The 14,380-nt window shown below is 40.3% G+C and overlaps 1 protein-coding gene across 5 annotated transcripts; it reads left to right on the forward strand.

The window, feature by feature from the left end:
- The first annotated feature begins 1,886 nt into the window (after positions 1 to 1,886).
- Positions 1,887 to 14,153, forward strand: LOC307035774 (uncharacterized protein). 5 transcript variants are annotated; one of them, XM_079675470.1, is made up of 9 exons: positions 1,887 to 2,210; positions 2,385 to 2,590; positions 2,986 to 3,092; positions 5,394 to 5,792; positions 6,734 to 6,858; positions 8,465 to 8,684; positions 10,449 to 11,268; positions 11,345 to 11,459; positions 11,566 to 14,153. In XM_079675470.1, the coding sequence occupies exons 4-7, from the start codon at positions 5,618 to 5,620 to the stop codon at positions 10,706 to 10,708; spliced, it is 780 nt and encodes a 259-aa protein (XP_079531596.1). In that variant the 5' UTR covers positions 1,887 to 2,210; positions 2,385 to 2,590; positions 2,986 to 3,092; positions 5,394 to 5,617; the 3' UTR covers positions 10,709 to 11,268; positions 11,345 to 11,459; positions 11,566 to 14,153. The 5 variants fall into 5 exon arrangements, 3 of the variants coding, with proteins under 3 accessions (XP_079531596.1, XP_079531598.1, XP_079531597.1); XM_079675472.1 differs by having other exon boundaries at positions 11,376 to 11,459; XM_079675471.1 differs by having other exon boundaries at positions 10,449 to 11,157.
- The last annotated feature ends 227 nt before the right edge of the window (positions 14,154 to 14,380 follow it).

Genomic DNA, 14,380 nt, shown 5'->3' on the forward strand with positions numbered 1-14,380 from the left:
ATATATATATATATATATATATATATATATATATATATATATATATATATATATATATATATATATATCTCAATTCATTTTATATAAAACAATACATTTTTGAGTGGGCTGTATCTTTCGAAATCTGATAGCACTGTCTTGCTGTAAGCACCTTACAATAGGTAGGAAACATGTTAACATGTAGAAAACAAGTTATAGAGCAACTACATTTATGCTTTTTTTTTGTGTCATATTACGTCACATAGGGGAGCAACTTTCTCGGACTCCTTCTCTGCCCAATTCACGGTAGTAGTTGGTTTGAGCGGTTGTGATTTAGTGAGCTGGTATTTTTTCGATAATTTTACATTGTTAATCATGGTGAGCTATTGTGTTTGTGCTAGTGGAGCCTCGCAGCGGCGAAACTGTGCCGCGTCCCACTAATTGCGCCGCATTTTCGGCTCAGTTGAGGCACCCTCCCGGTCCCTCCGCAAGATGAGGCCCCCTCCGCAAGGTGAGCCCCCACACAGTCTGCATGATCGGCCTGTAGGGAGGGACGGCCCTGAATATGCATACGAATATACATTTTCAACCTCTTCTGTGTCAAAACTAGCATTGTGATCCATGTTTATTAATATGTTAGACCGGCCGCTCTCGCTGATGTGACGTCACACGCGGGTGGACTTTTTTTATGCGGAAGTAAAAATGTCTTACAAAAACGACGCCAGATGTCACTGTAGTGTATATTTCTGTATATTTTTGGGAAAATCTAGTGTATACATCATTTTCCTACACATGTATTCAATGGGGTCTCTAACCTGCAAGTTCCTCTTTAACCTAGAGGCCGTTTTATGATAACTTTTTGGTATAATTGACCGTTTTATTTTCAATATTCAATGAATATGTAATGATGCTTAGTGAGGTTCAAGGTTCAAGGCTTTTATTAGTCATAGCTACAGTGTAGTTATGACGATGCAAATCTTGAAGGTCACAACACCAACAACACAATAAAACAGAAAAAATAGTGCAAGTAAATACAAAAAGAAAAATAGTAAAAAAGTGAAATAGTGGAATAGTTCAATAAGAGTCTATATGAGTGATTGAATATGATATATTAGATAAATAATTTCTAAATAGCAGCCAGATTAATTTTGTGGATGTTGTTTCTAAAGTTCAGGTGTTTAACAGTCTTATTGCCTGTGGAATGAAACTGTCCCTGAGTCTGGTGGTTTTAGTCCGGATGCCGCGGTACCTGTGTTGTATATATATATATATTTAGTTTTACATTGCAAAACACCCTGTTTGTGTATTAATTAATTGCTTTAATTTTTTTTGGGATGTTTCCTTTAATTTAAAATCGGCAACGGATACAGAGAATCACCCAGCTAATGTTTGCTAGCTAAATAGCTAACTAAACAGCACACTAACAGGGTAATCATACAACGGCCTCAAGGTTAACTTGTTTTCTGCATGTTAACACTGTGGACATTCATTTTTTTCAGCAGACAGTAGTTAGCAGTTTTCGACAGATACAGCCCACTCAAAAATATATATATTGTTTTATATCAAATTAATTGATATATATATATATTATCTGTACACTTTACCCAGATAGCAAAATATGTTAAATCAACGTTCAATTATGGTCAAAAATGTAGATTGTTGGTTAAGGTTGAAGATTGATGGTGGATCAACCTTAAATGTTGAAAAGATGTCATTGAATCAACGTTGTATTGTGGTCAAATTTAATGATTGAATTGCCAACATTGAATCAATGTTGAATCTATGCTGTTTGCCTTTTCTAATCTTTTTTTCTTGATGGGGGAGGGAGGGGGGTACTCTGTAGGGGGGGGGGGGGTGTAGTCTGTGTGTGGTGGTGGGGGTGTTGAGGCCAACATTGACCCCCCAAAAAACAGTTAGGAGCACGTTTCAGGCAATTTGGATTCGATTGGTAGTACTTTGTAGTGGCACTATTTTGGGTCCCTAACATTACAAACTAACGACAGGGAGGAAAAACACAGAGAGAGGGACCAGACAATACACAAGGAGGAAAACATGACAGGGAGAACCGAACAGCAAAATAAACCCAAACCTAGACATACAAAACTAAAAACGTGACATTCGGATCTCCGCAAATCTCCTCCGAATCTCGCATGTCATGGAGAGAGTGTTAGCCCTGGAAAATAACTAATGAAGTGGGTTTATCACATTCTCTAGCTGTATGGAGGAGACCGGTGAGTCATGTTCCTATATATATATATACACGTCATAAAAATGCCTCCAATAACTTGTGGAATGATGTGCATCTAGAAACAGATGTTTTAAATGTTACCTATGACTGCATCAGTTATTAATATTCCTAATATTTACAACATATACAATATCTCTGTCACCCCTCTTTTTTTAAGAAATGGTACATTCCAATGGGAACCGTGAAAAGGGTCCGTTAAGGGCGTGTGTTAGGTCAGGTACCTAGCTTCAGGGTTGCTGGCTAGCTTTCCTTCAGGCAGAAGACTGAACCTCAGTGATTTCACATTTAACTACGCCATGCATGAAAATGGAAGAGATATCACATATCCGGGCATGGATTCTATAGCAACTGCAGCATTAAAAGGTAATGTAATCGTGTATTTTATGCTGCACCTCTCCAGCAAGCTTTACATTATTTGAATCGGTTGGACAACAAGTTAGCATGCAAAGTAAGCTAGCTAGCTGGCTACATATCTAGTGTTAACTTAGCTAATATCTACTGTAAGCTGTTAATAACTGCACAAATGACAAATCGTGGTTAACATTTTAATTTATACTGTATTATTGCCAGAAATAATGTCAAGAAGCAAATGAGCCTTCCACAACTGACAGTAAAGTATTTAGCATAGCCATCTTTGGCGCCCTTTTTTGTTGTAGACAGCATTTCACAATGCGTTGTTGTATGATAGTGCGGGCCAGCGCCGTATAGACTGAGAGTTACGTCATCTCCGTTCACTCCAATGGACCACTTTTTTACAGCAATGGCGGACCGTGGAGCCTCTCAATCGTTCCCCGGAAGTTAGCGCCAAGGCTAGCAGAGCTGTAGAGTTGCAGCATAATAGACCGTTCGTGACGGACTTTTAAAGGTAAGAAGAAGCTTAAAGATTTATATTGCAGATATTATCAGTACATCTGATTCAAATTAACATGTGTATTAAAGGATGTCAGTGGATTATCCCTAAATTAGTAGATTTAGGGAACGTTTACAGATAACAGATTAAGCTAGGATACCATACCATAGTACCATACACCAGAGTCCTGCATCGGGTCGGGTATCCGCGGGTACCCGACGGGTGACCCGCAAAAAAGGTGATTTGCGGGTGGTATTTTTTCAAACGCTTTTTTCCGGGTTCGGTTCTGGGTAAAACAAAGATGATGCGGGTCGGGTTGCGGGTGTTGCATAATAAATATATTTAAATAATAATAATTTAGTTTAATGTTTAAATCCTCAGACCTCTCCCCCGCGGGACCGAGCATATTCATAACCTCTGCAGCGCATCTATCTGCTGCTGAGCGCGCCACATTCTGAATGGCTGAGGTGAAGCTCTCTGAGAATACAGCATTTTCAATAACTCTTCCTCAAGAGCGAAATCCAACATCTGGGAGGCTTTTGGTGTCATCCTAGATGCAGAAAATAACCAACATCCCAGGCTTTTTGAGCCAAATATGCAACTGCGTGTGTTAATAATTGCACGTTTTCACTGCTTATATATATGCGGGTTCGGGTCGGGTTGCGGGTCTTGTGCCGGCGGGTCGGGTCGGGTTGCGGAACTATTGGCAATATGTGCGGGTAGCGGGGCGGGTTCGGTATTGCACGTCGCGGGAGCGGGTCTTGAAAATCAGACCCGTGCAGGACTCTGCCATACACTATACCATAGTGGTTGAATACACAGTATTAGGAAACACTTTATACTTACTGGACATGTTATACTCATTATATACTGTATATAAAATATGACCAAGAATGTGAGACAACTTTATAGAAATTCATATCACATCTGTTACTGATGCCATTTGTCATACTTTGTTAAACTCACAAATAATAAAGTTCCATAACTTCAGTTGGGAACAAAGACCACACTTTATCTCCCCAAGGCAATTTCCCATCCAATAGGTGTCAGTGTTTCCCCTAGGTTTACTGCCTTGGCAGGGTGCTGCTCGAAAACAAATGTCGGGGCGCCCACATTTTTGTTATCCTCTGGAGCAGAGAGGAGCTGTGAATTATTGTTATCGAGATCGTACAGTAACAAATGTATTTGGACATTAAAAAGTAATACAGTACAGTGTTACACTATACTGTATTACTTTAATTTAAACTGTATTCCCTTATCATGTTGTCTACACTTCTTCCTTTCATTGATACATTTAAATCACCTGACTACAGCATATAACATACCTGCTGCAACCCTGTGCTGCTGCTGCTTCTCTCTGCCTCATCCTCTATTGCTGGAGGCAGCTCCACCTCATCTGATCTCTGATATGAAAGCAATCGTGTTATGATCATATTGAGCTATTGGTGTTAGTGTAACATTAAACAAGCAGTCTACTTGTCATACATTGCTGACGATACATTTTAAGTGGCAATTTGTTGAGTCACTGCCGCTAAATGCCGGTAGCATCAAGCTAGCAAGTCCTGCATTAGCCTCACATCAACAGGTGTAGACAGAACATCCAATTATCCTGAGCTAATTTACTGAATAAACCAACTCACATCTCAATACTGTAGTTCAAAACCGGGTTACCTGCTCCATCTGTGAGCTATTTTTAGAATGCGCACGCTACGTTCGTTGTCGCGTTCGCGCGCGTCCACCTGGGCAGGCTGTGTGTGTCCTTCTCCCGTGACGATAACGGCTTGCGGTTAAAAAATAATAATAAACGAATTTGAAACTTGGGGGGGACACAAACGGGCAGACAGCAGAGCTCGTGCCAATAAAGCAGATTTGTTTGACTTTTTTACACTTTGTTGTTCTCCTCCTTTCCTCCGCTCTTGTCTCTGATTGTGAGCTGGAGTGTGTGCATTCGTGTGTGTGTGTGTGTGAGCCCCGCCCTTCAGAAACAGAGCGGAGGGAGAATGTGAATACACAAAGCAGTGTACACTGAAACATGAACACATTGGATAAATAACATGGCGTTTAGTTTATTTAATAAAAGAGCACATGTTCAATGGGAAAAGTGACCGTAGATAGATGACTTCAGTTGAAATTTGGTGCTATATATATATATTTTTTTTAAAGAAAAAACAAAATAAAAACAGCTTGAATTTCAGGCAGGGCGCGGGGCTCCGTTGGCAGGGCGCAGCGCCCCGCAAAGACAATGGTAGGGGAAACACTGGGTGTGCTATATAGGTGTGTATAACCCTTTCTCCTGTCTGTTACTCCCTCTTTCAGCACAAGAACCAGAGGGGGATTCAATGGAGCCTGAATACCTGCACTGAGACCCTCACCCTGCACCCTGAGTCTCAACTCTCAGTGTTTTTCAAGCCTTTCCCTGTTTTTTTGTATTAAACAAAACATTAAGCTTTCCCAATGGTGTGGTTTTCGTTTTGTGAAAAAGTGCAAATGCAGTGTTTGTATACAATAACCTAACCTCACATATTTTTTTGCTGTTGGTCATGAAATTGCTCCTGCTGACTTGTGCCAGCCATTTTTTCCTCCGCTCTGTGTCAGTGGGGAAGCCGTATATTCGTACTCCTTTCTCAGAGCGATTTGAGCATCCCCAGGCAGCACAGCAAACCATGGTGGCGACTAGGAGGCAGCACAGCAAACCAGGACAACACGGAGGAAAAGGCACAGACAAACTGCATGATATGCTATTCAATGTTTATTGAATTCCATGTATTTGCAATGGATGTTCCTAAAACAACACATTTAACATCATCATCATGCTGCTGCTGCTGCTGCTGCTGCTGCTGCTGCTGCTAGTCCTTTGATAGTCACCTGTCGGTCTCTTGTCCTTTCTGAAAGCCATAAAGATGACATTAGTCATTTAGATAACTTGTGTCCTCAATTACCATGGGATTACTGGAACTACCATGAATTTAAGAAAATGGTAGAAATTAATCTAATCTGAATTTTGAAGCATTCCTTTGGATCCCCTCCCTCTAAATATATCAATAAACATTAGAAAGTGATGCTCCTGACTACTATACAAGTTTAAGAAGATAATATTGGTTTGAAAGAATTCAAAGCTATAAATAAACAGCAACAGGCTCTTTAACCAAGGCACTGTTAGCCTAACATGTAAACTAGTTGTTCACACTAATCCTAATATTATCACTTAATATTAGCAAATTCTATTTTATTTTTTAAAACATATTGATGTAAATACATACACATATCGATTTGTTGTATAAATATTGCAAATCAAAACCTTTATTCACTAATAATTACCAAAAGTCGAAGTTCTATCTCCTGTTATCAATGCATTCACATTGCCCGCCATGAACTTCCGGGGAACGATTCTCGTCTGCATGAACCACGTGACGATAACCGTTTTTGGACTTCCGCTGTCGTAACTCTTCTATCTATACGGTGCTGGTGCAGGCTATTGTAACAGCAATTTTTTTAAATTAAATTATAAGTCATTGCAATACATGTTTTAATGTTAAATAAAATCTTGTGAAGCCAGCCAGAAATGTACATTACTCTTTCATTTTATGTATTTAGATAAATATGTTATTGGTTGCTTTTTACCTTATTATTAACTGTGTGGTTAAATCTGTTTTCAGCTGCTAATACAAGCAGAGACATGCTGCCCAGCCTATCTAAGGAGGACTTGCGTGATCTCCTTCCCGGGCCTGAGCACTTCTTCAGAAGAACAACCATTTGGAGACTCACTCATGATGATAATGAGGTAATTCTAGATTCTAACATTTGAGGGACTTTAAACCTGTTACCAAGTAAGCCTTTCCTAGTCATCATGCAGCTATTTGAAGAAGTCGAGTTTTTTGGTTGTGATGATTATTTTTTTTGTCACAGTGTAGTGCTCTTTTCATTGTAAATACCATTATTTATACAGGGCCAGGAGAGAGACCTGTGTAGACCGAGTACCTCTCATGGGACTTGTGATTTCAGCCCTATTCCCATCCCCCAACCTTCCTTGTTTCCCTCCTGCCAACCCCTCTCCATCCCCTGTCTTTTCTCCACCCTCCTTCCCCTCTCAAAGCCAACAACCCCAACATGGTGCCAGCAGAACCGTACAGCTTCCTAGTCCACTGTATGTCTTATACACAGATGCAGAATTGGAGCAATCACAAAGCACCTTTTCTGAAAAGCAGCGTGCTGGAGAAGAAGGAGACTACGTCCTTTCCAAAGATCTTCGCTGTCGATTGATCAGGAATACAGTCACAAGCATGATTTCCATTAAAAGAGCAGCCGGGGATGACTTTAACTATCCATGCAGCCGTGAACTCACTGTAATGGCGAAGTGTTTAATTGAGTAGGCTACTACCCAATGCTTCGGGACAGATCTCAAACCAGTAGATCTGAGTGCAGTGATGCAAATTAGTCGCTTTTCGGCGCCTCCCACTTTTTTAACGCTGATTTGGGTGACTTGTGTAATTCGTGGAGAACCGAAGAGTATTCGTTTTGGGGGGGGTCCGTCAGTCAGACAACTTAGCACTTCAAAAAAGAAGAAGAAATCTAGATCGCAAAATAATTAAACAAGCTAGTGCCTGTTTTTCCTGGCCAAGGACGGGTTCATTGAACACAACACGAGCGTAACGTGTCTTCACCATAGGTCTTCACGTGGTTATGTCTCGTCTGAAAGGAGTAACGGAGAGCATCGGAATGCCGCTCCAGCTCTTCAAATATTGCAGTACCCATAAGGAGCCATACACATGGCGCAGTGTTTGCGAGGCTATGTCTTTAGTTGTAAGCACAGTGGCGATCTGTTGTTATTAGCATCTGGTTAGCTAGCTATGCTAACGAATTTAAAGAGCTTTTCTACAACCAGGTGGAAGAGAGCTCTCTCCTGAGAGGCTCAAATAACCTCAGCTCAGTGAGGTTAAGGCACACCTTGATATGATCATTATAGTTATTAATGAGACATTAGAGACTCAATTATTAACAGGTATAAAATACTATATGACAGTAACAAAAAAAAGTTGTTAAAAATAACAAGAGTAGAGTTTGAAAGGGGAGTGATTTGTAAAATATCCAAAAAGAAAAATCTGTCATTGTCAGATGGTATATTACACTGTTTTTTTTCTGCTTCGAATAGTTATCTCTTTTTTCACCATACCTATGTTTGCATCACTCTTAGTGGGTATGTCACTATTCAAGTTTTCAACTCATGGTTCAGACAAAGCACTGCAATCATTTGCCTATCAAACTGGGAGTGATGTGTTTTATCCAGTTCAATAAGAGCTCTGTGCAACTGCTTGTGTGGTGTATTTTGTTTGATACAAGTTAGTTTAATGTGAGTTATAACACAACTTGCTGTGTGTGTGTTTTGTAAGGAAACGGTGAAAAAGCAGCTTTTGAAAAGGATCCAGAATGTGACAACCCCCAAAAAGAAGCAGGGTTCAATTCCTTCAAGAAAGAGGCCTAGGAGTTTAAGATTTCAGAGCAGCCATGAGACGTCCACTGATAAGACTGATGAATCCACCGCATCAACCTTGATCTTGGAGAGATCACCACTATCTCGATGCAGCAACCCGGAGGCTAAACAGTTATGTGGTAAGTACAGAAATTGAAATAGTAGATCAGGGTGTCCGCGGGGTCTTAAAAAGTATTAAAAGTTGATAAATCAATTTAGCGAAAATTAAGGCTATTAAAAAGTATTAAACGGCATTTTCCAAGGTATTAAGAAGGTTCATATCAACGACAACATGAAACACCCTTTAATTTACTGAAACGACATGTCGGGAAACCCCACAAGGCGGCCCCATGCATAGCGCGCCGTAAAATGCTGCTTATTATTTTAAGTTTCGTTGCCTTGCTCCGCTCTGTGTGTGGGGGGGGGGGGGGGGGGGGGACTAAACGACGACGGTAACGGGTCCCAAGGTGGGTAGGCCGGCATACGCAACGCTCTGGGGGTCCAACGGCTCCGTGTGTACCCTATATGATCATTTTCTGATAACGATGAAATAGCCCGCCTCCCTCTCCGCACGTCTCCTGCTGCTGCTGGGCTGTCAGAAGAGGGGGATGAAAAGAGAGGCAGTCACCGTTTAATAAATATTATTATATTATTATACAGAGAACAGAGTCGTTATCAATTTATTTTAAAGCTCAATAAATAACAAAGAAGACCTCTGACCGGCACTTTTCTAATTTTGTACGGAAGATTTAAACTTTAACGGACATGTTGACCGGTGGAACATTTTTTTTACGGAAATTGCCGCACGGTCCCCTCGTTCCTTGGAAGAGGCGGAGAGGTGGGTGTTTTTCATCTGCTGGTGGACTACCTGAGAGATACAGCAGGAGAACACGCCGTCCACCGCGGAGAATAAACAGAAGGGCAACCATGGCAACCATGCTCCGGGGTCTTCTTCGCTGCTTTTGGTGTATTTCGGGCGGCAGCAGCACCACTTAAAGGCCTGACATATGTACTACATCGTTTCCAGCATTTCCAGCGGTCTAGTGTGAACGGGCATGTTAATGAATTGAATGCGTGTGAACGGAAGCCAAACTATATCCGGTCACAGAGATCTGCTAGTTTAAAGTAAAGTCAACACATATAGACCCTAAATATAGTCTATATTAAGAATGAGAAAAGTCTTAACATATATATCCTTTTTTGTAAACATGACAAATGTGTGAGGGTGATGACGTCAGAGCATCGTCCTATGTGCCAGGGCTTAGCCCCGGACAGCCCCAGCCCAATTTAACCCCTGGGTATTTGTGAGGGAGCTCCTATATGGCATTACCCCGCTGAAGCTCACCAAAGTTTAACATATTTCATAGTTCAAAGTTTTGTCAATTGTATTGTTTATTGGTCAAATACTGGTTTCTAATGTTTTCTGAGGAGTTTTACTGGAATGAAAGAGCACAGAGTCTACAGAAACAAAAAAGTGGCATACTGCATTAAACCTGACCTTCACAGAGAGGTTGAAGTTCATGTGGAGAGGAGGCTTCAGTAGTCTGTCTGCACTCTGTTTAGTTTTGCTATCTTACAATCAATATAGTAAATGTGAGGTAAAGTGTGTTGCCAATGTAACCGGTTAGAACTCAAAGTTGCGATGAGGTCTTAAAATGTATGGAAAGGGTCTTAAAAAAGGTCTTAAAAGGTATTACATTTGACTTCAGGATTCCTGCATATACCCTGTGGATAGTTCAATCTATTCAAGACAATGTAACCATATCAATAAGCTATTTTAGAACCCTTTTTTATTCAAGATTACTCATCTATGTTTGCCCTGTGTCAGTCACTATGGCTGTGTGTTAATGTCTCATTTAAACTTTAACATCAGAAATTAAAATAGTGGGGTTTATGTTTTCTAGCATCAGAAACTGAGAGCCCACAAACCCAGACGAGACACTATAAGACTCTACAGGCGATGTATAAAACCAAGGCCAGACCAAACAAGATGGATGTTGCTCAGCTCCTGGACCTCGAAATCCAAGCGAGAAGGGCCTTCATTGACTCTGATGTTACAAAGGAGCAGGACAGGCCTTCCAAGATTCTTAAAGCTTATCCTTGCTTTGGAGAACTGGATCATGAAAGCAAATGTTTTCGTTTTATGTACAACTATGCTTCCTAATTCGGTTAACGTTAGACCAAATTTGAAATGAGAAATAGTATGACAATTAAATCAGATCTGTCTCATTATTCATAAATAAATGACTCAAATATGCTGATTGAATACACATATTTATTCTGAAAAGATATATAAAAACCCTCCACTTATTTAAAAAGAACAAATTTCACAAATGTGCTTCTGATACACACAACATTATTTTGTTAGTAGTATTGGTCCACAATACGTATTTAAAATAGTGTGTGCATCAGACATACGTATTTCTATGTGCACTGTAATATTTTTGTTAAGTGACCATTTCAATCACATTACACACATATGAATCTTTTTTTGGAATTTCAATTATGAGACGAATTACTAACCCTTGGAATGTAGATCTGAAAGTTTCTCCTATATATTTTCTCTCTCGTTGTCTTAGCTAATGGATGAACTACGGCGGGTCCTCAATCAAGGTAACTCCCACTTCTTTATGGAACTTAAGACCCGGTGGGGGACCCTTTGTGAGAGCGCACAGTTTTATGGAGTTTTCAAAAAGCTCATGAGGCCTCCGCAGCTTGACAAAGGTGATTTATTATCTCTGACCATGTCTGTTTATTAACTGACTGCAGGAAACGGAATGAAACTTTTTTTTTTCAACAGTAAAGCACTGCCATGATAACACATGATGAAGGCTTTACCAGAGATGTTCCCATTACCTATGGCCCCACCCAAGAAGTTAAGGCATGCAAGTGAGGCTGTGCTCCACGTCCTTGAGGTAAGAACATTTATAAGAATTTTCTCATGTCGACACAAAGAGTGAAATGTTGTGATCATATTTGTTTGGCTTTTTGTGATGATTTCTTTGTCTGTTTTTGTGTCAGTCTGCAGAAGACCCCAACACCTTTCTTCAGACACGACCACTCTCCAGCCCTGTTGTCATCATCTGCGAAACCAACTGTATACTGGCCATTGGAACCATGCCCATGCTCACCTTCCCAAAAGAGGACATTCATGAAAGCGTGATGTATCTCATGGCATGTTATTTCACCTTTCACCTCACCTATCCTAAGTGCATTGCAACACTTCTGTCTGTGGTGCAGACAGAAGTCCCCTTGGACGCCATTCACGACTGTGACATGACTACTTCATACAAAAAGGCTATGGCCGACTGGAACAAGTTCCAGTCATTAGTGATTAGGGCACTTATATATGAGGGGCCGCAAGGGACATTATTCAGAAATACCGTTCACATAAACATGTGAAACACTCTCACACACACAACTAAAACCAGAATAATTTACAAACATATGTAAAAATCTCTCATATACACATATGAAACGCTCGCACACACATGAAATCCAAAGTCATTCACATATACATGTCAAACGCACTCATATACACATGTGATACGCACTCACACACACACACCTGCAACGCTCTCACACACACCTGAAACGCTCTCACACACACCTGAAACGCTCTCACACACACACATAAAACACACTATCCCATATCTGTGGGAGAGTGTTTCAGGTAGGTGTGTGTGTGTGTGTGTGTGTGTGTGTGTGTGTGTGTGTGTGTGTGTGTGTGTGTGTGTGTGTGTGTGTGTGTGTGTGTGTGTGTGTGTGTGTGTGTGTGTGTGTGTGTGTGTGTGTGTGTGTGTGTGTGTGTGTGTGTGTGTGTGTGTGTGTGTGTGTGTGTGTGTGTGTATATGTGAATAACTTTGGATTTCATGCGTGTGTGAGAGCGTTTCATATGTGTATATGAGAGATTTTTACATATGTTTGTAAATTATGTTGGTTTTAGTTGTGTGTGTGTGAGAGTGTTTCACATATGTATGTGAACGGTATTTCTGAATAAAGTCCATAGCGGCCCCTCATACTTGTAGTCCTATCAGTGTTTCCCCTAGGATGGAGTCATAGCAGCGGTGCTAAGGCACGTGGGCCCAGCAGCATAATGTGAGCGCGGAGCGCGTGGAATTTTTTAGTGTGCGCGTGCAAAGTGCGCCCCGCCAATTTGTTTCTGTGTGTCAGCACAAGAAAGGCTCTTGAGGCCTAGTACCAGGGCCGGTTCTAGAAAATGTGCTGCCCTAGGTGAGATTTTAGGCTACAGTTTATATGTAAAGAATAACTGAAAATCTCTACAATAGACAAATACACTGCAAAAACAGAAACTTAGTGACATAGGTAATAGACGTCAAAATGGCTTCAAATGTATTCAGTATTGTATGAACATGTTTGAATTGGGGGGTGGACATCACATCCTCTAGGGGGGTCCGGGGGTATGCTCCCTGGCGAAGATCTTTTTTGAACATTTTACAGTAAAATGCTTCAATCTGGTGCACTTTGGGCACACAATTACTAAAGACCTGATCTAGGGGGCACAACTCTAAAACGCCCATATGAAAAAGATCGGTTTACATTTTAATAACCAAATAAGTATATGAACATAACCAATAACCTACCATAGCCAATAACAAATAAATGTAGCTTATTTTATTTTTGTTGTTCATTCATATCTTATTTTTACCTAGTTAACATTTATTTATTTATTTATTTATGCATATTTTTGTATCTCTCCAACCTGAAACGATATTTTTGGTTTACTGTCCTATAGTATACATTGGAATGATTTCAAACCTGTTTTTATTTATCCTAATAATTATAAAGGAGTGCCTTGGAAATATGTGTTTACATAATTTGTGGTCAAAACGTTTGAGACCCACTGAGATAACTTAGACTAAAATTAACTATCTAAACACTCAGAGAGTCCTTTACCTCACTGAGCCTCTGACAGGAGAGCTCTCCTCCACACTTTGGCACTTGATAAGCCAACATCCCCCGCTTTCATCACTTACAGCGCCCACCGTACAGGGCAAATTAAACGTGTAACCGGGGTGAAAAGGGTGTTACATTTACTTAATTATGAATGTTGTGACATCAAGGCCGAACATTTGGATGAGCGCCAACGGTCAAAAATGTTTTTTCCCTCCCAGAGCTACCAGTGCAGCGCCCCCCAGATCTGGCGCCCTAGGCGACCGCCTGTGTCGCCTATGCCAGAAATTGGCCCTGCCTAGTACATACAGTGGCAATGTCTCAAGATTTAGCAAAAATACTATAAATCCACATAACAAACAATCAAAAATGAAAAAGGGTTGCCACTTATTATTATTTTAAGAAAAAGAAAAAAAAGTAAAGAAATCTTTTTTTTTGTTCTTTTTTTTTTGGGTACCTGGCTGGTGCCCCCTAGCAGCGGCGCTCATATTTCAGCAGCGGCGCTGCGCCGCCACTATTTGTATATAGGGGAAACACTGCCTATTCAAAATTGTTCGCTGAGTCAAAAGTGTCATGAGAATTTCACTTGCGTTGCATTTTACAGTGAAATAATGTTCTCTTTTTCTCTAAAGACATATCTGATGACTGACCTTTACTACGCTGTTTGAAAACAATAAAAACATTAAAAGAAATCATTTGAGACTCATATCTTTCTTTATGCAAGCAGTCAAAGTTTATATTGATAGGATTAAAGATTTTTGAAGGTTTTGTCTCTATATTTCTTGGTATTTAGCCTTATTTTAAGAATACTTTAATAGCACCAAATGCTGAATTTAAGTAGATTTTTCTACATATTAAGAAAATAATTCTTAAATCTTATCTTTATATAGACAAATGTACCTGTTTAAATTGAAGCTGCACT

The sequence above is a fragment of the Notothenia rossii genome (genome assembly GCF_949606895.1).
Source record: "Notothenia rossii genome assembly, chromosome: 4".
NCBI lineage: Eukaryota > Metazoa > Chordata > Actinopteri > Perciformes > Nototheniidae > Notothenia > Notothenia rossii.

Bases quoted from the DNA above. Each gene is read 5' to 3' on its own strand.
- LOC307035774 (XM_079675470.1), top strand. From the start codon at position 5,618: ATGAAATTGCTCCTGCTGACTTGTGCCAGCCATTTTTTCCTCCGCTCT. The intron at 5,793-6,733 runs GCACAGACAAAC...ATCTGTTTTCAG, and splicing joins AGGACAACACGGAGGAAAAG to CTGCTAATACAAGCAGAGAC. The intron at 6,859-8,464 runs GTAATTCTAGAT...GTGTTTTGTAAG, and splicing joins TCACTCATGATGATAATGAG to GAAACGGTGAAAAAGCAGCT.